The sequence below is a fragment of the Mobula birostris genome, chromosome 25 (genome assembly GCF_030028105.1).
Source record: "Mobula birostris isolate sMobBir1 chromosome 25, sMobBir1.hap1, whole genome shotgun sequence".
Taxonomy (NCBI): domain Eukaryota; kingdom Metazoa; phylum Chordata; class Chondrichthyes; order Myliobatiformes; family Myliobatidae; genus Mobula; species Mobula birostris.
Window position 1 is genome coordinate 21,250,539 of NC_092394.1, and position 25,911 is coordinate 21,276,449.

Genomic DNA, 25,911 nt, shown 5'->3' on the forward strand with positions numbered 1-25,911 from the left:
CTAACCAATGGAAGCTATGTTATTCTATCTGTATGTGTGGGAACCTGGGCGAGTGTGCAGGTTTTTCTTCCCGGGAGGAGAACCGAAGAGGAAGAATGTGCTGGACGCGCTCTGGTTGACCACCGTGGGTGGTCCCAGGCGGCGGGTTGAGGAGGTCAGAGAAGATTGACTAGTGGAAAGAAGACCCCGTTAATTGAGCTCCAACGGTTGTACACGAAGTGGTTGAACTCTAATAAGTTTGGCGCCTTTTACTTTCCTTTTATATTGTATCCCTATTAATCACATAGTTCCAGTAAGATCTATAAAGTGTAATCTGTAAATCGCACATTGTGTGCTGTCTGATATTTGATGTGTGAGTTTGTACTAGGGTGCATTACACAGCAACTATGCAAACATGAGACACTGTTTGGCAGGCGGACGGGGTTTCCCCTAGATGAACACGAGGCCAAAGCCCTGAGCGTTAGACTTAGAAGTTTGCAAAAATTCAGCATGCCATCTAAAACGTCAACATACTTCTATAGATACGCAGTGGAGAGTATACTGACTGGTTGCATTGAATTGAATTGACTTTATTACTTACATGCTTCATATACATGAGCAGTAAAAAGCTTTATGTTACGTCTCCATCTAAATGTGCAATGTGCAATTTATAGCAATTTATAATAATAGTATGCACAACAGGATAGTCAATATAACACAGAAAGATAGTTGTATCAGCATAAGATAAGCAGTCTGATGGCCTGGTAGAAGAAGCTGTCCTAGAGCCTGTTAGTTCTGGTTTTTATGCTACGGTACCATTTCCCGGATGGTAGTGCCTGGACCAGTTTGTGGTTGGGGTAATATGAGTCCCCAGTGATCTTTCAGGCCCTTTTTACACTCGGCTTTGTAAATGTCCTGAATAGAGGGAAGTTCACAACTACAGATGCGCTGGGCTGCCGCACCACTCTCTGCAGAGTCCTGAGATTAAGGGAGGTACAGTTCCCATACCAGGTAGTGATGCAGCCAGTCAGGATACTCTCAACTGTGCCCCTATAGAAAGTTCTTGGGATTTGGGGGCCCATATCAAACTTCTTCAACCGCCTGAGGTGAAAGAGACACTGCTGTGACTTTTTCACCACACAGCCAGTATGTGTAGCCCACATGACATCCTCGGTGATGTTTATGCTGAGGAACTTAATACTGTTCACCCGCTCAACCCCAGATCCATTGATGTCAATAGGGGATAACCTGTCTCCATTCCTCATAATCCACAACCAGCTCCTTTGTTTTTGTGACATTGAGGGAGAGATTGTTTTCTGTACACCACTGTAGCAGGGTGATGACTTCTTCTCTGTAGGCTGCCTCATTATTATTTGAGATTAGGCCAATCGGTGTAATGCCATCAGCAAATTTCATTAGCAGATTGGACCTGTGGGTGGCGACACAGTCATGGGTATACAGAGAGTAAAAGAGGGGGCTTAGTACACAACCCTGAGGGGCACCTGTGCTGAGGGTCAGAGGGGCAGAGGTGAGGAAGCCTACTCTTAACACCTGCCGGCGATCTGACAGGAAGTCTGGGATCCAGCTACACAAGGCAGGGTGAATGCCAGCTACATCACAGCCTGGTACGGGAACACCAATGTCCTTGATTGGAAAAAAACTACAAAAAAATGTAGTGGACACAGCCCAGTCCATCACAGGTAAAGCCTTCCCCAGCACTGAGTTACATGGAGCACTGTCACATCCATCATCAAGGACCCCCCATCACCCAGGACGTGCTCTCTTCTCGCTGCTGCCATCAAGGAGATGGTACAGGAGCCTCAAGTCCTGCACCACCAGATTCAAGGACAGCTATTACAGGTATCCCTCAACCATCAGGTTGTTGAACCAGCATTGAACTGATGCCACAACCTATGGACTCACTTTGAAGCACCCTACACAGTATTTTCTTGATATTTATTGCTTATTTATTATTATTATTATTTTTCTTTTTGTATTTGCACAGTTTGTTGCCTTTTGCACATTGGTTGTTTATGTTTCTGTCATGTGAGGGTTTTCATCAATTCTGTTGTATTTCTTTCAGTTCATTATGAACGTCTGCAAGAAAATAAATCTCGGTAGTATATGGTGACGTTTATGACCTTTGACCTTTGAACTGAGGGGCACAACTCTAACTTTTTACCTCAGAGGCAGGGTCACTGAATATACTTAGGAATTATAACATTTCAACCACAAAGTAGTCAATAAGGTTGGGGAGAGGGCACAGAAGTTATGCTGAGGCCAAAATTGTACCATCCTTAATCCAAATGAATGGGCCAATTAGTCCACTCCTGCTGTTATGTTACCATGTTGAACGCTGAAGACTGTTCCCTGAGGTCTCCATCTTCAGCTCTTGCTCCAAATTCACACCTTCTACAGGCTCAGAAAGAATTAAACAATCTAAATGGAGGTGATAAAATTGCCTGGCTTCCTGTGCAACCCCTCTGGTTACTGTGCAGATCCCTTGTAAGCCCACACTGAAATCTCACATGGTTTAAATTGAACCTGCATCTGACCTGAGAACTGAATCTGCTGGAAATGTTCAGGCAGAATGGGTGAAGAGTTAACAGATCAAATTAAATGTGCTAGTATAAGTGGATGGCTGATTACATGGTCTCAGTGGCCGAGAGAGCCTTTTTCCATGCTGTTTAACTCTACAACAATAATCAATTGAAATATCTGTTTGATGAAAGGTCATTGACCTGAGCTGTTACCACTGTTCCTCTTTTCCACTGATGCTGCCCCATCTTCCAAGTGTATAAGAGTGTTCACTTTTTAGTTCGTATTTGTAGTGTTTTAGCATTTTTTCTTTTTCATAACATCAACAACAACAAGTTATCTAAAAGCTGAGAACCAGTCCACTCCCTAGGTCACAAAATTCAACCAAGCACTCAAAATTCAGCACATCAGTTGTTCAAATTGTGGCTTTTTAAAAACAAAATAACATGAAATGCTTAATTATGGAATTTTTCTCAAAAGAGCTTTTGCAGAGAGAGAAATCTGAAAATTAATATGTAAATTTATTGAAGAGATGGGAATATAACTGTGAAACAGCAAAGACATTGCTGAACAAAAAAAAAGAGAAATATTCACATCTATCGAAACTTGGTCAACCTGAAACTAACTTTCTCTGCCTGACCTGCTAAATACTTCTAGCAGCTTCTGAGCTTCTATTGAGATTGTTGAGATGCTTAATAAAGTCGCTAAGTATTCAGATGACGTTACTGAGGCATGAACTGAGCCAGTATTGCAGGATGTAATTGGTCAATATCATCACCAAACTCAGAAATAAAAGCGTTGGTAAGACCAGCATATTCCTTTAAAAATCTTTTGATGTTTCTTGAATCAATTAATCAATTTCTTCCTTCAAACAAGTAATACTTTCTTGTTTAAATGTTGCTAAGTGGCGCCTACCTATCACACGTCTGGGACAGACTATTTGGTTGCATGGGGTTTTCGGAAACATACAGATCACTATTCCCCCAAAGCTGCACGGATGCAAGGCTGCACAGTAACTGAAATGCTCCCACGCACGTAGCCTTTGTTGCCGCACAGCTAAAACTTTCTAAACATTTAAACATTTAAAGTACTGCACGGTTTTCAGGATGTGTAAAAATTTCCTTGTCAGAGCAATAGTTGGTCCGTGCAGCTGTACAAAAAAATTAGAAGGAACGTTGGTGAGGACTGAAAGCAATTACAGTTAATATACACGAGTTAACTTCCAACAGCAAAAGACTTCTATCATTTTTCTTTGGGAATCGGTGAACCACTCCAAAAATAACTGGGGCGCAACATTAAGTGCCAACAAATTTCACTCTGGCAAGGTCAAAGTGTCCCAATCATAGTACTTAGACCCCCAAAAAGAAACATATTAATCCAGAAAGTTCAAGCAAGTGGTAGAACAACTCAGGCAAAGATAAAATCTTGAATGCTTAGCAGCAAAGATGGTTGAATGGATTCCAACAATATCTCAAATCAACAGTCTCCAAAACTCATGTAAACTGGCTACATATAACCAATTGTGTTCAAGTGAAGAGCTCAGTGGTAATATTTACAAAGGGTTGACCAGCTTCAGCACGAAATTCCAGCTTCACATTTCCTTCAATTGCTGAAAATACTTAACCTTGTTAATAACACTTTGAATAACAAATAAAACGATTTTCTTCAGCGATGTAGCTCCAAAACCCTTTCATTGCAATGAATGGTTGAAAATGACGATTCTGCCTTGTTCCTGTCCACTTTACGAGATCCAACTAAAATCACTCATGTGCCCATTTCCCCCTTTCTTCTCAAACACTTATGAACTGTGCATACGCACAGCTACCCATGAACTCGGATGCACAGCATGGGGCACAAAGAGTTTTCAAACCAGAAGACAAGCAGAGCTTATATCTGGGCACAGGAGCACGTGCATAGTCCTCAGCTTTATTAATAAAATATATCCTTTTCGTTTCTTATTTTGAGAATTCTGGAGATCAACATTCAAAAATAACACAAAACAATCAAGAAATGGGTATCCCTAGGAATGCTAGATTTACCCCAGATCCTCAAAAATTTACCAGGTTTCAAAGATATCTGGGTCCAGGATGTTTCTTTAAATTTTCTCCTGTCACAGCGAGAAAGGTCTCCAAGATGGTGACGGGTGGCTGCTGTGATGATGGTAGCAACCGACCAGATACCAGTCTTTGAGGGTCCTAATCACATGAGAAGCAAATGAGATTTTTCATCTGATATCTCAAGTATAACGTGACATATAGCACAGTTTACCCTTATACTCACACAGTTTTTAACCTTGTGCCAGGGATGAAAGGGTGCAAAGGATGTAAAAGTTACCAAGTACTAAACAGAAAATCCATGCACACTACATTCCCAGAAATTAACAATAATCAAGATATATAAAAATTGGATTCATTAGCAGCCATTGGTGGATGCAAGAATTTTCACAATTTTGTTAAATTCATAAATTAAGAACACAACAAAATTTTGTATGTAATGACCATTGCCAATGTCAGCATCAACATGAAATAAACCAAAGTGCATCATATGTATTACCTTTCCTCAAAGATTATTTAAGACTTACCATTACATTAAGGACTATCTGTAGTGCTCTATTGATACCAGAAATCTGATTCTTGGCAAGTATAACATTTTAAACTGGGAAGTTACTATACAAGATCTTGGGATCAAATCCAAGATAATTCATTTATTTGTCAACCTGAGAGGGAAAGGTGGTATTTGAACAGGTCAACTGAGTTTTGCATTTAAATTATTGTTTTCTTTCTTTTTCTCTCTCTATTTATATATGACAAAGCAATGTTTGTGAGCGTGAGTGGGAGGGAGAGTGTGAGGGAGTGGGAGAGTGGGAGAGAGAGACATATGCATGGGTGTAAGGAGTGTGTTTGCCAAGTGCTCACCATCACAGCAGGCTTCAAGGGATTGCAATAAAATACTGAGCCCTAGAGAGTGCCGATGGATCTTTGAGGGGAGATGGTGTACAGTAAACTGGTACCCTATAGCATTTAAGAAAAGGAAACATAAAATATAAAGATGACAGAGAGATCCTGGGCGGGAGGAGATTGTTCCTGGTTGCAGGTTTGCAACCAAGGATTGAATATCTAATCTCTGATGTAACTTTGTCAATAAAAGCATCATAAATCCTTGGAATTTCCCATTCAGGGAAGTTGTGGATGTTCAGTTATTTAATAAGTATAAAATTTAGAGGAAGAGTTTTGGCTGGTACTTGAATGAAGGGAAAGGGGGTTCATTTGCAGAGTTGAAATGGAGGTGATTGATCATTTATGATCTTGTGGTAGAATAGTAGAACAAGGTTGAAGAGATGAATGACTTTCATCTTCCCTACATTCCTCTGCACAATACTACAACAGATGACATACAATAATATTTGATTCATAGGTACCAATGATCTTTTCAACGTTGTGTAGACCTTAACTAAATTCCGGTTGACCAAAAGTAACAAGAACTAAATTAAAATATTATCACTGACAATTTTTAAAGTATGTTTGTTATGAGGTGCTTCCATTTAGAATATTTATTGTCCATAATCTATCCAGTACTAAGATAATATTTAGCATATGTTTATATATGAAGATATGTCTCTACCAAAGGAGGTGTAAGGCACTCCTTCCCTCTGCTAGCCTGCAGGTCACCCTTGGGTAAGGTGTAGCACCAGCTTAGCCCCCCAATCAGGATCATGTGAAGCCATGGGAGAAGATGGTGGATGGTCATATGAGCAGCTAGTGCATATCACAAGTCCTGGTTATGCAACCACTAATTCCAGGCAGACAATCTCTGAAGAGTACTATTAATGGCTGGGTTCACCTGTCATGTAAAGACACTGCCCAGAAGGCAGCAATGGCAAACCACTTCTGTAGAAAATGTTGCCAAGAACAATCACGGTCATGAGACTGTAATTGCCCATGTCATGCGGCATGGCATATAATGATTAATGATGGTGACTGCATACTAATTATTACGTGAGTATTTATTATTTGATATACATTTATTTTATTCATCATTCATGGTCCTTTAGATGATATATTGCACATTTCAATATAGATGCCTTGGAGTACGATCATCTTTATTGAGCCTTCAAGTGATGCCTATCTATAAGGAGTGGAAATTATGAATTATTTCAGTTTGCAAATTGACTGGAGACAAATTGAGTGGTGTTTGTTAGCATCAGTTTACAAGGAAAGTCTTGTAACATGGCAACTGCTGAGAGTGCTCTTAACTCTGTGCCAGAGATCAATGCATTTCCCAAGCAAATTGGAAGGTGTTTAAAACAAATACATTTTCCATACACTTCCCCTTCAGTGATTTACTTCATCTTTTATTGAAAGGCAATAAATAAACCTTTGAGCCTGTGCTCTCACTCATGCTGTTGCTTTGCTATATTTGGAAGTACATCTCCAAGTATATTGCCCTTGCTTCAAACTTTCCCTAAGAGACAACTTTGAGGATGAATAGCCCTGGATGTTTTTCTTTTCTTCTCATGGCTTAATTCATAAGGTCAAAATCTGAAACCTGGAGTCAGGGTCCTAGCTGATGGAAGATCGGAAGCTCCCTAAATCTCTGCCTAGGCTCGGGCATAAATTGGGTCTTGATGCCCTCTTTGACATTTCAGACCATTTCTGAATTTCTTATCCATGTGGAGTACAAAACCAGCAGAATGCACTAGAAAGGTTAAGTTACTAATATATCCATGATGTGAAATGACATTTAGTCTCCCTTCAGGCTCAGTATCTTCTTTGAAGCGGTCTTGCTCATATTAGCCTTCACGGTGCAAGTCTTTAAATCGCACTCAAGCACAGCCATGACTGAGGACACCAGTCTTATTGTTTATTCAGCAAGACTGCTTAGGAATGTCTGTAACCTGATGAGCCTCTCGTCTATCCAAGTACGCTATGCGTGGGAACTTGCTCAGTATACATCACAACTTCTGGTTTACTGCTTCAACCAGGATTTCACTGTAAGTTATGCCAGTCACTTCTTGCAGAAATTACAACACAGGAGACTCAATGAAGTGTATTGCCAGTGAGCCAATGCTAAAAGCGTAGCTGCATGCATCCAGATAAAGCTCTTTTTGCACATTGGTTCTTTGTCAGTCTTTATCGTATAGTTTTTTCCATAAATTCTACTGTATTGCTTTTCTTATCTGTAAATGCCTGAAAGAAAATAAATCTCTAGGTAGTACATGATGACATATACATTCTTCGATAATAAATTTACTTTGATCTTGACTCTATCCTTAACTGATTTTTGTCATCCTCTTTCTCAAATGTTTGGAAATGACCCTTTTAATTAATAATTCAATAATTGTAATCAATATACTTATAAACATCTAAAATAAAATCTTCAGTTTCCTCATTTTTCTTTGTTCTATTGGTTGTATTAATATAGAATTCGTATTAATAATTCACTAAATTTCTTAATGCTGCAGAACTCTGAAGTATATATTATATATGAAAATCCATTTGGTGCCTGCAGCTGTGAATATGGGGGGCATGGCTCCTCCCCTGTAAGCAAGATTTAAAGAGGCAAGAATTTTCCCCCTTGCCACACGGAGTCACTGTAGCCTCTGTATAATGTCCTTCCCATTAATTCTAAAGCAGCACCTGACAGATGCTGGAAATATGAAATAAAAGCAGAAGGAATTGGTGGTACACAGCAGCATCTGTTGTGGGAGAACCAGGGCTAATGTTTCAAGTCAATGACCTTTTGTTATCCAGTTCCTGCTTCATCAAACTGAAATATTGTCTTTTCATTTTTTTGAAGCTCAGCCAGCTGAACATTTCCAGCACTTTTAGCATTTACTTCACTTTTTAACATTCTTATCATGAATGACCAATGATATGTGTGACGGGGTCCTGAATTACCCCTATCAACTGGGCTTTTGAAGAGAGAGATAGAGTGTTACTTAACACCGACATCTTGTTTTTAAGAGAGAGAGAGACGAAGACAGCTTTGGATGATATGGGTTTTCAGCAGCATGTTTACATTTCTACAAGGACGCTGCCTTCTTGGAAATTCTTACAGACAGGAGGAGCTGTTTGAGTGACCGCTAGTATTCGGCATGGTGAAATAAATAGAAGGTCAAATGATAAACGGACAGACATGGTTTTGGATACTGAATGAGCTTTCTTGTGCCCACAGAAAAGGTGGGTTTTGGAGGATCGATCAGGCGGATTGATCAGTGGTTCTTGCAGTGTGAAAAGGGTGTGACCGGTGGGGAGTTATTCGTGTCCAACCCTCGCCTGGGTTGATAAATCCACCACAGAAGAACAGTCCCCTTTGTTGTGATCACAGTCGGTGACTTCTAAAGGATTTCGGAGGAGAACGGGAAGATCGACAGCGTCAGCTCACCTGAAGACTCAAATCTCTCCCTCTCTCTCTCTCTATCACTACTCAACTCAATACCACGAACTGACCTGAACTTTACTCATCACCGTAAGACTATCTATTTACCCCTAGCCACAAAATAATCTGCAGATGCTGGGGTCAAAGCAACACTCACAACTCGCTGGAGGAACTCAGCCGGTCGGGCAGCATCCATGGAAAAGATCGGTCGACGTTTCAGGCCGGAACCCCTTCATCCTGATGAAAGGTTCCAGCACGAAACGTCGACTGATCTTTTCCACGGATGCTGCCCGACCTGTTGAGTTCCTCCAGTGTGTTGTTAGTGTTGTATTTACCCCTAGACTTGAAGAAGCTTGGTTTTCATATATTTCCACACTTACTTATATATAATCATTGCTAACCTGTTTGATTTATCTGTATTTATATTACTGTATTGCGTAGTTACTAATAAATAGCATTAGTTAATGGCAATACTGGACTCCAAGGTATTTTCCATTTCTGCTGGTTCTTTAACCCGTCATGGGGTACGTGACATATGATACACCTGCATGAAGAATTATTCTTCATTACTCCAGACTATTGCTTCACTTGGAAATTCAGGCATCTTATTGCCTAACCCTTTAATATGTCATTCAGAAGATCACTGACCAGACAATTATATTACATATTAATAATATTATAGAAGTCTTCAAACATTTGGTGTCATACCATTGCAACACTGTTTTGGCAACAGTGTTAATACAGTTCAAAGCAAATGCCATCTAAATATTACCATATGTTAAATTAATGAGCTATTAATTAAAAATGCAAATCATAAGTCTTGAGAAAGCTTATGTCAAATGAAGGGATGCCAGCTTGAACTTCTTCCCCTCCCGCACCTTCTTATTCTGACTTCCTTCCCCTTCCTTTTCAGTCCCAATGATGGGTCTCGCCCTGAAACATCAACAGCTTATGCTTCTCCATAGATGCTGCCTGGGGTGCTGAGCTCCTCCAGCATTATCCCCTTTTAAAAAGTATAGTGGAATCTGTGGTCTTCTGCAAAAGGAGATGGGATAGAAATATTTATGTAAAATACACATTTAAACAGACAAAATAAAGGAGTAGGGAAATGTACTTTCTGATAAATGGCAGCAGGGAAATTAGATTTTTCTGTGAAATAGTATTCCATAAATCCTGATGAAAGGCGTTAGCTGCAAGACATTGTTCATTACAATTCACTTTCTCACGGAGTGCTCTATGACTCCATGTAAACTGAGACAACTTTCATTACTGAAGTGATATGGTTAAACATATCCATCTCCAACTTTGTGAATGGGAACAAACTCATCCTTACCATGACAGTACAATCCTCCGAACCACTGGCGATCACGTTATCATTATGGGGGCACCAATCAATATCAAGCACAGGAGCCGTGTGTCCACAAACCAGGGGGTGATTTTTATCCACACGTCCAGTCTGAAAATGAACAGAGAAACAGCAAGCTTTATCAAAAGATCAAAATAAAAAAAAGACCAATGATTGATCTACCTATTTCACAGGAAGGATGAAAAAGTAATTTCACTTGGCAAGATTTATGAACCCATTTCATTGCCATCTACTATTTTCACCGTAGAATACAGATTCAGTTCACTGACTCAATGGCGACAAATCACCATCTGTTCTCCTGTTGCAGACAGTAAGGATATAAAATGGAGGAAAATGACACTTTGTCCTGGGCAAGACAAATTTCAAATTGCTCACTGCGCCTTGATTATTTCAACAGAATCAAATTCACCAGGTGCAACTCTCCCTTTGTATATGACCACTGCAGCCTATTTTATAAAGTAAAACAAACTACACAATTAGCACTGCAAATTGAGAGATTGTTGAGACATAAACTCAGGCTATAAATCATAATGCATCAAACAATATACAGCCCTCTTGAGGAAAGTTCAGATTAATCTGTGCCCAGGCTAAAATCATAATTCATAAGTCTTCTTTCCAATTACAGTAAAACTCCTGGATATGCTGAGTTCAGGCAGGCAAACACAGATTCTGCATCATAATCAAATCAAAAGTGCTCCTTTATGCATTCCAGTTGTGAGCTACAGATTTCTAAAATGCCACGAGTCTCAGACCTAGCCTGGCCCACAAACCTACCCTAGGTTGTGAAACGCAAACACGAGGAAATCTGTGATGCTGGAATTTCAAGCAACATACATAGAAGTTGCTGGTGAAAGCAGCAGGCCAGGCAGCATCTCTATAGATCTTCCTTCAGTTAGTCCTGACGAAGAGGCTCGGCCCGAAACGTCGACTGTACCTCTTCCTAGAGATGCTGCCTGGCCTGCTGTGTTCACCAGCAACTTTTATGTGCATTGCTAGGTTGTGAAACCTCACTTTTAAGTTTCAAAAAAATCGAACCAAACTGTCTAGGTTATTCAAGTCAGTTTTTTGCAGCACAAAAAATGGATAACACTGACATAAATTTAAGGGGCATTCATATTTGATCATTTTATTATCATTGTGAAGCCAAAATTACTTTTCCTGAATTGTAAATCAGATGAAAAGTCCAAACTGAGCATGAGGTAAAGCAGAGTGAGACAGTTTCTACCCAAGGAGACTTTATCCACTTGTGATAGTATCAGATTGGTCCCAACTTTATATTAAAATATTTACACTGCAAAGCAAAAATTCTCCAGCCCTAATATCCTCCAGTACTACCAATATTCTCTTGGTGAGACAGAAGAAATTCACAGTTTAACAGTCACTGGTACAAAACCTTTTTAAATGACATACTTTTTGACATAACAATTTGTGTGCATTAAGCAATGACACAAAATCTTTACGATTACATTAATCGACTGTTTTTGACATTAGGGAAACAACTTCATGCAGCAACAAATTGGGGGTAGTCAATCAGCACAATCATTTTGCAAAGACTTGTTCAGGAACACCTAAGTTGGAGTAACTGTCCCACATATCAATTGAGTAAAAGCTTCACTTGTGGATAATCTCACTTCCCCACAACTCTGAGCTGATTGCACAGCCTACAGACTCACTTTCAGGGACTCTGCAACTCATCTTCTCAGCATTACTAATTTACTTATTTGCACATTGGTTGTTTGTCAGTCTTTATTCGGGTATAGTTTTTCATAAATTCTCTTCACTGTCTTTATTTTCCTGTAAATGCCTGCAAGGAATTGACCATTACTGAAGTGTTGTTGCAGGAAACCCTCATCCATCATCAAGGACCCCCACCATCCAGGCCACGTTCCCTTCTCATCGCTGCCACCGGGAAGGAGGCACAGGAACCTTAGGTCCCACACCACCAGCTTCAGAAACAGTTATTACCCCTCAACCATCAAGCTTCTGAACCAGAGCAGATAAATTCACTCACCCAAACAGTGAATTGACTCCACAACCTATGGACACACTTTCAAAGATTCTACAACTCATATTCTCAATATTTATCACTTATTTATATATTCTTATTTTGTTTGATGTTTTCTTTTTTATATTTGCACAATTGGTTATCTTTTGCACATTGGTTGTTTGTCCATCTGTGTTGTGTGCAGTTTTTCATTGATTCTCAAACAAGAATTCTGCAGATGCTGGAAATTCAAGCAACACACATCAAAGTTGCTGGAGAACGCAGCAGGCCAGGCAGCATCTCTAGGAAGAGGTGCAGTCGACGTTTCAGGCCGAGACCCTTCGTCAGGACTAACTGAAGGAAGAGTGAGTAAGGGATTTGAAAGTTGGAGGGGGAGGGGGAGATCCAAAATGATAGGAGAAGACAGGAGGGGGAGGGATAGAGCCAAGAGCTGGACAGGTGATAGGCAAAAGGGGATACGAGAGGATCATGGGACAGGAAGTCCGGGAAGAAAGACAAGGATGGGGGGGGGGGATCCAGAGGATGGGCAAGAGGTATATTCAGAGGGACAGAGGGAGAAAAAGGAGAGTGAGAGAAAGAATGTGCACTCAGGTTGGAGGAACAACACCTTATATTCTGTCTGGGTAGCCTCCAACCTGATGGTATGAACATCGACTTCTCTAACTTCCGCTAAGGCCCCACCTCCCCCTCGTACCCCATCTGTTACTTACTTTTATGCACACATTCTTTCTCTCACTCTCCTTTTTCTCCCTCTGTCCCTCTGAATATACCTCTTGCCCATCCTCTGGGTCCCTCCCCCCTTGTCTTTCTTCCCGGACCTCCTGTCCCATGATCCTCTCGTATCCCCTTTTGCCTATCACCTGTCCAGCTCTTGGCTCTATCCCTCCCCCTCCTGTCTTCTCCTATCATTTTGGATCTCCCCCTCCCCCTCCAACTTTCAAATCCCTTACTCACTCTTCCTTCAGTTAGTCCTGACGAAGGATCTCGGCCTGAAACGTCGACTGCACCTCTTCCTACAGATGCTGCCTGGCCTGCTGCGTTCACCAGCAACTTTGATGTGTGTTGCTTTTCATTGATTCTGTTGTGTTTCTTTGTACTTACTGTGAATGCCGGCAAGCAAATAAATCTCAGGGTAGTATACGTGACATAAATGTACTTTGATAATAATTATGTTGAACAGTGACATTTACATACTTTGATCATAAATTTGATTGACAGCCTGGCATTATCATGCTTACGGGAGCTTACTTTACAGACAAGGACTGTCGTCTTCGTCACAGCTCACAGGTTCCCATATTGTATCCCTCTATTACTCTGTGATGCTGGATACAGCAAGGACTGCGAGATCAGCCAACATGCCAGCTGTAGAACTGAAGGCCTGCACTTCTGAATGAGTTGTGCATTTATCCAAGCTACTCCAGTAGAGTTACCATACTTCCATCAAGATGAAAAATTGCCCAGGTATGATTGGTTTTCAAAATGCAGGATTAATTCAATCCATTCATGAAAAAGGGGATGGAAGCCACAGTCAGTGATTTTACTAAACGATTATGAGGATAGTCAGGTGTAGAACATTGCCCAGAGAAACTCGTGAAATGATGTAACTCACAAAACATAGGAGAGACTTAGCAGATCAGACAGGACCCTTGGAGGGAACTAGACCGCCAATGTTTCGGGTAGAGACCCTTCACCTGAACAGAAAGACTTGGGGACCAGGAGAGATAGCCAGCTTTAAAAGGTGGAGGAAAGGTTGGAGCTGGAGCTGGCAGGCGATAGGTAGATCTGGGAGAGGAAGGGTGATGGGCAGATGGACGAGCCGAGAGTGGAAATAGTGACAGAAGCTCGGGGGGCAGGGTGGTAAGTGGAAGTGACAAAGGGCTAAAGGTGATGGAATCTGATAGGAGAGGGAGGTGAAGCTTAGAATAAAGGGACAGAGGCGGGAACGAGAAATGGGAGTAGTGGCAGAGAGGAACTGGTGGGAGGAGTTTATGAGTGGTAAGTAGATAGAACAGGTGAAGGAGGGAAATGAGACACAGGGGAGGGGTGGCATTGGAAGTTGGAGTTTCAGTGCTCCCAATAAGGGTCACAACCCAAAATGTTAACTGTGTATTTCCCTCCATGGATGCTGCCTGAAATGCTGAATTCCTCAGGCATTTCTGAAGATTTCAGCACCTGCAGAATCCTTTTTGTCTCAGAGTTCATGTTGCTGGGTTGTATGAATAACCTGTAGTGATGTCCTGCATCTCGAATGCTTGGCCTCGGATAATGGCAACCGTCTTCCCTTGTGAAGTGTAGAATTCCAGTCACTGGAGTGTTTACCATAAGACCATAGATAGGAGCAGAATTAGGCCGTTCAGCACAGGAACTCTTCTCCACCATTCCGTCATGGCTGATTTATTATCCCTCTCAACCCCATTGCCTTGCCTTCTTCCCAAAACCTTTGATGCCCTGAGTAATTAGAAACTTCACTTTAAACATACCCAATGACTTGGCAATTAGTTCCACAGATTCACTACCCTCTGGCTAAAGGAATTCATCCTCATCTCTATTCTAAATCAATGTCACTCTATTCCAAGGCTGTGTCCTCTGGTCCGAGACTCCCCCACTACAGGAAATGTCTTCTCAACATCCACATAAGCCTTTCAATATTCAATAGGTTTAAATGAGATACCCCCTCATTCTTCTAAACTCCCAAAAGTACAGGCCCAGAGCCATCAAATGCTCCACATGCATTAACTCCGAACCCCTGCTTTCCCAGAATCACTCGTGAACATCCTCCAGATCCTTTCCAATGCAAACATATCTTCTCTTAGATAAGGGGTCCAAAACTATTCATAACTATTCCAACTGCAGTCTGACCAATGCCTTATAAAGCCTCTGAGCTACATCCTTGCTTTTATAGATAGATACTTTATTGATCCCAAAGGAAATTACAGTGTCACAGTAGCATTACCAGTACAAGGATGTACAAGTACAGTATACAAATTATATTCTAGTCCTCTTGAAACAAATGCTAACATTGCATTTGCCCTCCTTACCACTCACTTAACCTGCAAGTTAACCTTAAGGGAATCCTGCACAAGTACTCCCAAGACCTTTTGCACCTCTGGGTTTTGAATGTCCTCCCCATTTAGAAAATAGTCTACACCTTTATTCCATCTATCAAAGTGCATGGCCATAGACTTTCCTCTACTATATTCTATCTTCCTCTTCTTTGCCCATTCTCTCGATCTGTCCAAATCCTTCTGCAGACACCTTGATCCCTCAACACTACCTGCCCCTCCACCTATCTTTGTAGCTTTCGCAAACTTGACCACAATGGTCTTTGATGTAGTCATGCCAGGGCACCTTATTGCCTCTTTTAGTCAGCTGCTGTCTTGATATCAAGGCTAATCACTCTCACCTCACCTCTAGAATGCAGCTCCTTTGTCCATATTTGGAGATATTGTGATGACCTTGCATATTTCCAGTTTGGGGTTTGTGCCAAAGAAAACTCAATCCTAGTCCCCAATTCCCACTATTTTTCTTCCCTGAAAATCAGTCTTGGTCCCTTCATGGACCACAGTCCATTCCAACATGTCTGAGTAACAGAATCATCAAAAGCACAGTGACAGTAGAAACAACACAGTCCCTGCCTCACAATTCCCGTCTGCAGTGCATCGCAGGGCACAACAGAATCCTCACCTCTGCAGAAGAAAACATTACTTTTCACAGTACTTGCAGGCACCATCTCACTAACCAATGAAAATGGCCAATAAGGCAGGGTTCATTTCTAATAAAAACAGAATGTTGGAAATATTCAGCAGGTAAGCCTGTGATGCCCAATTGCACCCATGTGACCAATTAGCCTAGTAACCCATATATCATTGGAATGTGGAGGGAAACCAGGGCACCCAGAGGAAGCCCCACAGTCACGGGGAGAATGTGAAAACTCCTTGCAGACAGCGAAAGAACTGAACCTGATTTGCTGACACTGTAACAGCATCATGCTAACTGCTATGCTATTGTGTTGCCCCTTATCCATCCTTTCATTTCTGATGAACTTTTTTTTAATGAGTATTTCCAGATTTTATTTAATTTGTATTTTAGGTTGGCAATGTTTTGCCTCAGAATTCATTCACACCATTTCTGACAGATTCTTGGCCTGACAAGGTAGGTATCTCTCCCCAAAATAGTGGAAGACCGTCTCTAAGTTAAACTGCAGAAATGTTTAATTAAACAAAAGAGCATAGAGAGCGGCAGGAAATATTTCCTTTTCTGGTGCCAGCTTGTTTAATACTAACAATGTAACGATGTATATTTAGTATGCAGTTAGTCACATGGAACAATTCTTGAGCAGATACACACCCAATAAGTCATATACATTACACCCAGGAAGGCAACAATAGTAACACAGGATCAAAGAGAAATTTTTCATTCTCTTTTTTCAAACCCTCAGTAGCATACTATACATTTCCAGTATGTGGTCTACAGTGGCTTCCTTCAGTGTTTGTGCGATTAGCAACAAGTCTATAAATACTTTTCTCTTACTTCCTCCTATGTATTTCTAAACCAAAACATCAAAAAGAAGTTTATTAAATGAACTTTCATCTCTGACACAATGACAGAACTTACCAAATACTATCGATACTGGTTAAATGGAACACATTGGGAACAGTACATTTGGCTCAATTAAGTGGCACCCCAATTTGTCGAAGTTCCATAGAAATAGTTAAAAAGGTTTTAAAAGAAAGATAAACTGTTGTTTAACTGACTAACAAATTATGTATTTAAATAAAATACAGAACAAATCAGAACACTACCAATACTTCTACAGTACTATAAGACTGTATGTTAGTTCCTAATATGTATCATTGGAGGAATTCATCCACTGTATGCTGCTGTGTTCTTTTGATTGACTGTAAATGAACTGGTGGTGGCATCCGTTAATCTCGTGAGACCATCTGTGCCTGGAAAGTCTTGCTTCAGTCTGTGTTAGAGCAGCGTCTGTTGTGGCTGTAGAGGCCCACACGGGAGTGACAGTGTCGGCTGCAGTGACTGCACTTGAAGGCTCTGTCCTCCAGTGTTGTCTTGGTGCTGTTTTTCCGACGAGTGCGCTTTTCTTCAGCAGCAAGCCTCAGCTTCTCTTCTCCTCTTTTTAGACCTCTAGTAAATGACCTTTGTAAATGAACAAAGTCAGCACATACATCTAGTGCAAATAACGGGCTGCCTTCATACAATGCTTTCAATGATTGCATCTGTAAAATCTTCATTTTCATTGTAACATTTGAGATGATTGTCAATACCTTCAATTTCTTCATAGTTCCTAACTTCCTCAAGTGGTGAAATGGCTTCATTTTCACTCTCACACCTCAAGCCTGAATGCTTGAAAATGCAGTGAGCAAAACAGTTCTGAAACGTCTTACTGCATATTTCTCGCCAACTATCAATGAGAAAGATCACTGCTTTTTGAACACAATCACACGCTACTGACGGTATTTAACAACTGCTTGGCCGCACTCCCCTCTCCCAATTAAATGGCACAGTGTCATTTTCTTGGTTAATTTTTGTTAAGAGTTGTCCCAAATAAGTGGCTGCCCCAATTAAACAGTGGCCCAATTAACTGAAATCCACTGTATTTAGCCTTTTGCTACTTTGGAAGGAAATACTATTACAGAGAATTTTATTCATTGAAGACTGGGGCCAACTTCTTGCTGTTAAAAATGAATGATCATTGAACTGAGCTGTCAATGATTAGCTGACATGGTCAATGATTATGAAGATGGGATCTGAGGCTTCTCAGTTTCCAAGTTAATATCAGATGGCAATTATGTAGCTTACACAAATACTTAACCACAGCCAGTGGGAAGTCCTGAATCACAGATCTCATCCAAGTATTTTGCTAGTTTTTTTATATATCCGTACTTTTCTGAGAAAAAGGAAATGCATACAATAGAACCCAATTCAAAATACGTGGCGAAGAGGCATGAAAGGAATTAGAAATCTTAATCATTTGGCCCCACCAACATCAACAGTACAGAGCAGACACAAAGGAAGTTGTTTGGCTCTGAATTTATGGAGGAGATCTTTACATTCATGATTTTTATTTATATATAATTCTTTATTTTTATTATTTATTCTTTATAATTGTTGAATATTGGTGTTTTTTATTGTATGTTGTGTCCTGAACCAGCACATCACAGCAAATTCCTAAACATTGTGAATCTATATGGTGAATAAAGTTGATCCTTGATCCCAAGGAAAAACTGGTGATCGCTAAGCTAAGTTTAAGTTACCGCTCCCTCAATTCAAATCATAAAGAGCAAATTATTTTCACGATCATGAGAAAATCTGCAGATGCTGGAAATCCAAAGCAACACACACACACACACGAAGTGCTGGAGGAACTCAGCAGGCCAGGGAACAACTATGGAAAAGAGTAAACGGTCGAAGTTTCAGGCTGATGAAGGGTCTCGGCCTGAAGCGTCGACTGTTTACTCTTATCCATAGATGCTGCCTGGCCTGCTGAGTTCCTCCAGCACGTTGTGTGTGTTGCAGCAAATTATCTTTTTGTGCTAATGTTAATTAGAAAGCTGCGTATGAGCAAAATCAGTTACAGTGCTGCCAAGCAGCTTCTTGGCAGTATGTATAATTATGGTGTGGAACTGGGGAGGAGAGATGGAACTCACACAAGCTACCCTTGTTACTCTCTCATCTATCTTAGAAAAACAAAGACAACTGGAGAGGCACTTAAGAGGAAATACTTTGTGACCGGTCCTGTCCCATAGGAGAAGGAATGAAATCATCAGTCAGGGCATTGAGGACAAAAGTTGGGATGTCATGTTACAGCTGGACAAGATGTTGGCAAGACCACATTTGGAATATTGTGTACAAGCCTGGTCACCATACCACAGGAAGGATATGACTAAGCTTCACCAGGAAGTTGCCGGGAGTGGAGGGCTTGAATTATAAGGAGAGAACTGATTGTTTTCCCTGAAGTGTATGTGACTAAGAGGTGACATTTTAGAGTTAATAAGATCATGAGGGGCATGCATAAGGTGAAAGTGGACAATCTTTTTCCCAGGGAAAGAGTGCCCAATACTAGAGGGCATTGGTATGAAGTGAGAGGGGAAAGATTTAAAAGGGACCTGAGGGGCAGGTCTTCCCATACCAAAGGTGGTGGGATATGGAACGGGCTACCAAAAGAAGTGACAGAAGCAGGTCAATAATGACATTTAAAAGATCTCTGACAGGCACATGGATAGAAAGGATTAGAGCAGGGGTTCTCAACCCGAGATCCACGGACCCCTTGGTTAATGGTGGAGGTATAAATAGGTTGTGAACCCCTGATTGAGAGGGATGTGGCCAAGTGCAGGCAAATTCACTTCCCAAGATTAGCTCCTTGATCAACATGGGTAAATTAGGTTGAAAGGCCTTTTTTCCTGCTGCATAACACTATGACTATATTAAACTAAATAGATTTCTTTTTAAACAACACACAAAATACTGGAGAACCTCAACAGGTCACGCAGCATCTACGGAAAGGAATGAAGAGTTTCGGCGTTTCGGGAGAAGACCCTTCATCAGGACTGGAAAGGAAGGTGGAAGTAGGCAGAATATGAGGCGAGGGGAAGGAGTAAAAGCAAGTAGGTGATAGGGGAAGCCAGGCAAGGGGGAAGAATCCGCATGGTCGTTTTGGGCTAGGTGGCCTCTCTCAGTATAGCACAAGGAACTGGAGTGAGTAGCAAATCTCAACGGTAAATCCACTGAAGAGATGTGCGAGTGTTAATTGCGAACACAATAGCCAGCTCTCCAGCCTTGTCGAAATAATGTACTCACACTATGCCTGCTCTGTGAGAGCAATAATGACGTTTGGGTCATGTAGCAGACTCAATAATGGCTATTTATCAAATTGCAGAGGACAAACACAAATGGTTGTACATAATGAAAACATGCAGCCGCAACTTGGGCAGAGGGCACAGGTTTCCTGGTGCATGCTGTTCAATGGCAGATAGCAGAGGCTTTTAAGAGTGGCCTCACTGGTCCAACAGAGAATAGTGGTCTAATAAGAGAAGCGGACGTACCAATTGAAAAAAAAAACAACTAATAGATTGATCATGGCAAAGCGTTCCCAGAGCCATCACTGCATTATTTTCTCTTCAAGTGACTAATAATGTGGGTTAAATAGTCAAATCATGGAAGTAAGGAAGTGACCCAATGGACAGAGGCATTCAGTTCCCTGGTTTATCACCACAACTCAGTTTGCAATGTTGCTCCAGCTGCAGGAAGGGAGGTGGGATAATGAGATAGAGTGATGAAAGTCACTTGCATAACCCTAAGCCTACTTTAGCAACAGAAGACTACAGATTACCACTAGATTTGTCTCTATTTTTATTTTGCACTAATATATTGTTTTGACTCTCTTTATTCTCTTCATGGTCCTGGGTAATTTATGTATGTTTTATGTTTTGTGCATTCTCTGAATCTATGTGCCTGCAACGCCACGTAGCAAGATTTTTATTGTTTCTGCGCCTGGCCGTACTTGTGCACATGACAATAAACTTGACTTGAATTGAGCAGTGAAAGACAGGGAGAATGAATGAGGGGGAGACAGAGAATGAGTACAGGAAAGAGAGAATGTGAAAGTATAAGAGCTGGAGCAGGGGCTGGGGAGGATGGATGAGAACCAAAGAGAAGGAAAAGTAGGTTGTGATAGGAAGAAATGAAATAGATGCCACTACTGAATATAAGTTGTGCCTCATTGTGGTGACTCATGTTTCCCCCTTGGTTGGAAGACAATGAGTGATCACTAATGGCTTTAGAAAAAAATTAGATTCGTTTGAAAAAATGCCATTATTGCATTTAACAAAAAGGTCCTAAGAACGCAGGACGGAAGAAGGCCATTTATCCAAACTTATACATTGAGATCACATGATTTAAGAGCGCTTTGACCCCTTTGCCACAGATCCTCCATCCTTTGCAAAAACGCCTCAGAAACAGCAACATTAGATTTTCACTTGTTCGTGCTATGTTGTTATATCTTGGTACAAAGCATCTCTCTGGTCGCTGAGGCCCGCATAGCCAAGGCTGACTGCATGCTTCAGACAAGTTGCATCATGATGGGTTATTCTGAGATCTTGTGTCAGCTCCAAAGGCATTCAAAGCTTGCCCTCCGGTCAATAGCCTCAGTAAGGTTCCAGCATCTCTCCGAGTTAGCAGGTTGATTATTTTCCAGCACATTTTACGACTGGAGCCATCCTGGTTATGGAAGTTATTTCTAGTGTCACTTATCCTATTACTCAGCAGGGCATTCTTTTGACAACTGCTGACATAGAGGAGACTTCCACATGAAACAAAATTGTCCACCCTATCAGAATCAGGTAAGTGTGTTGATAGCAAAATGAAACTGTCTGACATACTCAGTCTCCAACATCAGGACAAGAGGCATTGATATCACTATTGATCTGCCCGAGCGTTATTTAGAATCAAATGTCAATCACTTCTGTTTTAGCTCTTCCCGCTTCTGACACATACAAGGTTATTTATTTTTAAGGTGACAAAACTGTAACCCAACCCTGTCTCCAAGAGCATGTGACATTCATGGGGGGGTGGCGGGGAAAACAGGTCATAAGCTGAGGCTCCTCACGGCCCTAACTTCGAGCACACTGCAGCAGTGCTCATTGGTGGATCATGTTATGCATGCCTGAACAAGGTTTTCAAATATGCAAACTGATTAAAGGAATCACCCATTCACAGTAACACACACAAAATGCTGGAGGAACTCAACAAGTCAGGTAGCATCTATGGAGGGGAATAAACAGTCAACATTCCAGGCCAGGACCCTTCATCAGAACTGGAAAGGAAGGGGGAAGAAGCCAGAATAAGGTGGTGGGGGAGGGGAAGGATTACAAGCTGGAGAGTGGTAGTCAGGTGAGGAGATTTGTAGGTGGTTGGGGGAAAAGGGGGAATGAATTGAAAAGCTGGGAGATGATAGGTGGAGACTGAAGAAGGAATCTGATAGGAGAGAAGAGTGGACCATGAGAGAAAAGGAAGGAGGAGGGGACATCAGAGGGACATGATAGACTGGTGAGGAGAAGAGAAGGGGTAAGAGGAGTGTCAGAATGGGGAATGAAGAAGTGAGAAGGAGGTAGTAGGAGAAATTACCAGAAGTTAGAGAAATCGATGTTCATCCCATCAGATTGCAGACCACCCAGACAGAATGTGAAGTGTTGCTACTCATCCATAGAAGAGGCCATAGACCGACATGTCAGAATGGGAATGGGGAGTGGAATTCAAATGATTGGCCAACAGGAAGCCCTGCCTGTTGCAAATGGAGCAAAGCTGCTTAACAAAGCAGTGCCCCAATCTGCTTTGGGTCTCACAGACATACAGGAGGCCACACCAAGCTATATATCACTTTAGAAGAAATGCTCTTTGAAACTGACATCTGTCCAGGGAAATACACTGCCCTACTCTTCCCACCTCAACATGCACCTACCCTCACACACAGTCATCCACTCAACCACACACACCCTAGCCCAGAAACATAATTTAACACTGGGATCTTAAGTATTTAAATACCTTTATGGATGTTGGGCTGTTTAACAAGAATGAAGTGTCAAGCTTCTTTAGATGCATGGTGAAGAGTATACCAACTAGTTGCATCATAACCTGGTACAGGAACACCAAAGCCTTTGAATAGAAAAACCTGCAAAAAGTAGTGGATACAGCCCAGCCAATCACAGGTAAAGCCCTCCTCACCATTGAGCACATCTACAAAGAGCGCTGTCAATGGAAAGCAGCATCCATCATTAAGGACACCAACAATCCACGCCATGCTCTCTTCTCACTGCTGCGATCATCAAGGAGGCAGAGGACATTCAGGACCCACATCACCAGGTTCAGGAATAGTCATCCAGCTCGTCAACCAGAGGGAACACTTCTACTGACCTCAACACTGAATTGATTCCACAACATATTGCCTCACTTTTAAAGTCTCAACATATCATATTATCAAGATTTATTGCTTATTTACTTATTTTGTTTTTTGTGTTTTCACAGTTTGTCGTCTTTTCCTAATTGGTTGTTTGTCCAGCTTTGTCATATGTAGACTTTCACTAGTTCTGCTGTGTTTCTTTGTACTTAATTTGAATGCTCTCAAGAAAGTGAATCTCAGGGTAGTATATAGTGACATACATGTATTTTGATAATAAATTTACTGTGAAATTTGAAGAACTTTTCCAAACAGAATTGCCACCAAATCTCAAGAACAATTTTTGTGAACACCTTTTGCCAGCTTCTCCAAGATTCAGGAAAATAGTCATCAAAAAGTTGCCTCTAGAATCACACGCAGTTAAGTACAGGTACCAATAATTATGTACAAAATAATAGTAAGGGACCCTTCAACCTATAAGTTGGGTCCAGTCGTACAAATTGTGCATAAAAAGTGATTTAAACCTTAAAGTGATTGGTTATGTTTCTGTTTGGAATTCCACGCATCAGGTGCAGTTCACTTTAGAGAAGTTGATATTTTTCTGTACCATTCACAGGCTGTCATAGCTGCGGGAGGTAGTGGGGATAAGTTCCCACTACCTATTAAATGCTCCAAATGGTGTGCATCTCAAGTAGCACCTGGCAACCAAGTCCAACTCTTGGCTATTAGGCGGGGCGGAAGCGTTTCTACTGATAGGAGAAGGGACAGAATTATTTTACTGCCGCTTCAGGCAAATGGGGTTCGTCAGCCATGTTTGGTAGCTCACCTGAGAAAAATAAAGCTCTGAATTCAAATCTCAGCCATACCCACTCATGGGGGAGGTAAACCCTGAGGGAAAATCTGGTGCTGGAGTTCCTAAGGCAGTTCTAAGTTGAGTTCAATGCTGACTGGCAACTCCTGTGATGTGTTGCTGGCGGCAAACTGTAACTTTTGATCTTGGTTTCTGAAATCCCAGTTCAACAAGGAGCAAATCCCCTAATGTATCAGCAAGTCACTTAAGGAGCTCCAACTAGGTCACTAATATGAAGTTGTCTGCATTTGAATTTGAAAGGCTCTGCATATTTCACACATTGTTGCTGGGTATCCTGGTGTTTACAGCTACCATCCATCGTAGTGATGCACTGAACAATCTCTACTGATCAAACTGCCAAAGTTCTGAAGTAACCTGGGGCCAAATGGGTCTTGATTTCTGGTAACGATTATGCGGAGGTAGGTTGTCAGACAATATACCAAACACACATGTTTGCCCTACTCAACCACATACCCCTGTTTTACTTATTAAGCCACTCATCCATGGTTCCCATGGAGAGTGTTCTTCACGAGACCAGCTTCCCATAATTCCTAGTGACAAAAGCACAGGAGCTGTAATCTTTGCAGTTGGAAATTGCATTGAACACATTTTAACCTGGCAATCAGGATGAAAACCACTCAAACATTTAAATAAATTTTCTCATATTTCCAATTTTTGGGATGTCCCTTAATAGGCTTTTTCTTCTTTCGCAGACTAAATAATGGTAAACTCCAATTTCTAGTCAGTGGACTTGGTTGCTGAAATTTTAATTGAATTTCTTATGTTCTATAACAACCACTTAACCATTTACAAATACAAAATAGATTATTAAAATTAAGCTCAAGCCTCAACTTACTTTGCTAGCTTCTTCTTTAGAACAAGGGTTTCCCAACCTGGGGTCCAGGGAACCCTCGATTAATAGTACAACTCCATGGCATAAAAAAGGCTGGGAACCCCTGCTTTAGAGAATATTCCCTGACCACGCAGACTTACTGCATCAGGAGCAAAGGATAACATCTGCTCTGTGGACATCTCCCAGATCACAGTCAATGGTAATTTCCATGGCTTCCTCAGCGGAATTATGGTGTCAGTGATAATGGGTTAGACGAGGCCCTGAACAGCTAGTCAGACATCCATTGCTGTTTTATACTGTGCATTAAAAAGTAACTGATAGATCTATAAGCACGTGTGAACAACCTCAATTGTGGGGACGGATCACTAGAGCTACTAGGACTTGATGTTTCAATCCCTATGGTAAGTTGGCACTCTTGATGTTGGCAGTGGGTTTGGAGTGTTGACAAGGAGGAGGGTAGGTACGTCATTGGGGTCATCAGGTGGGCACCCTCCTTCTTTGATGTTTTGTTGATAAACGCACAACGTCTCCAGAGGGCTCAACGGTGCTACCTGGCGTCCCAGATACACCCCGCCTCAGTTCCATACTCTCCTGTCTTCATCTTGCAGCCCAGTTGTTGTCTTTCCTTTTAATCCAAAGCCAATTGCTGCTTTCTTCTGCTGCATTTGACAAGGACTTGATCGCTCGTATAATACATTAACACCAACTATCCTTTCAAATGCTCTGTGCTCCTGCAATAGTGGTGTGTCTCATTAGAATCAATGATTAACCAACCTCCCTCGTCTTCAGTAATTCTAAGTAGTCTCACTGATTAAAGTAGAATGATGTTTCCATCACGCAGGTCTGTTGTTGTGCACACAACATGCCAACAAGTTAAAAAACTGGAACAAAAATATAACAAACTACCGGCAGAGCTCAGTGGGTTGAACAACATATGTGAAGGTAAAGGGGTGGTCGATGCTTTGGGTCAAGAATCCCAATCTGTTGACTTTTGATTGTCACTGCCCTCACAGATACTGCCTGGCCCACT

At 41.4% G+C, this 25,911-nt stretch overlaps 1 protein-coding gene across 7 annotated transcripts in view; it reads right to left on the bottom strand.

The window, feature by feature from the left end:
- Positions 1-25,911, bottom strand: part of LOC140187720 (coronin-6-like) — a 256,030-nt gene that overhangs the window by 77,684 nt on the left and 152,435 nt on the right. For all 7 annotated transcript variants that reach the window (XM_072243309.1, XM_072243310.1, XM_072243316.1 and 4 more), the window contains one exon: positions 10,229-10,351. In XM_072243309.1, coding sequence (XP_072099410.1) covers positions 10,229-10,351 — 123 coding nt within the window. The remainder of the gene's footprint in view (positions 1-10,228; positions 10,352-25,911) is intronic.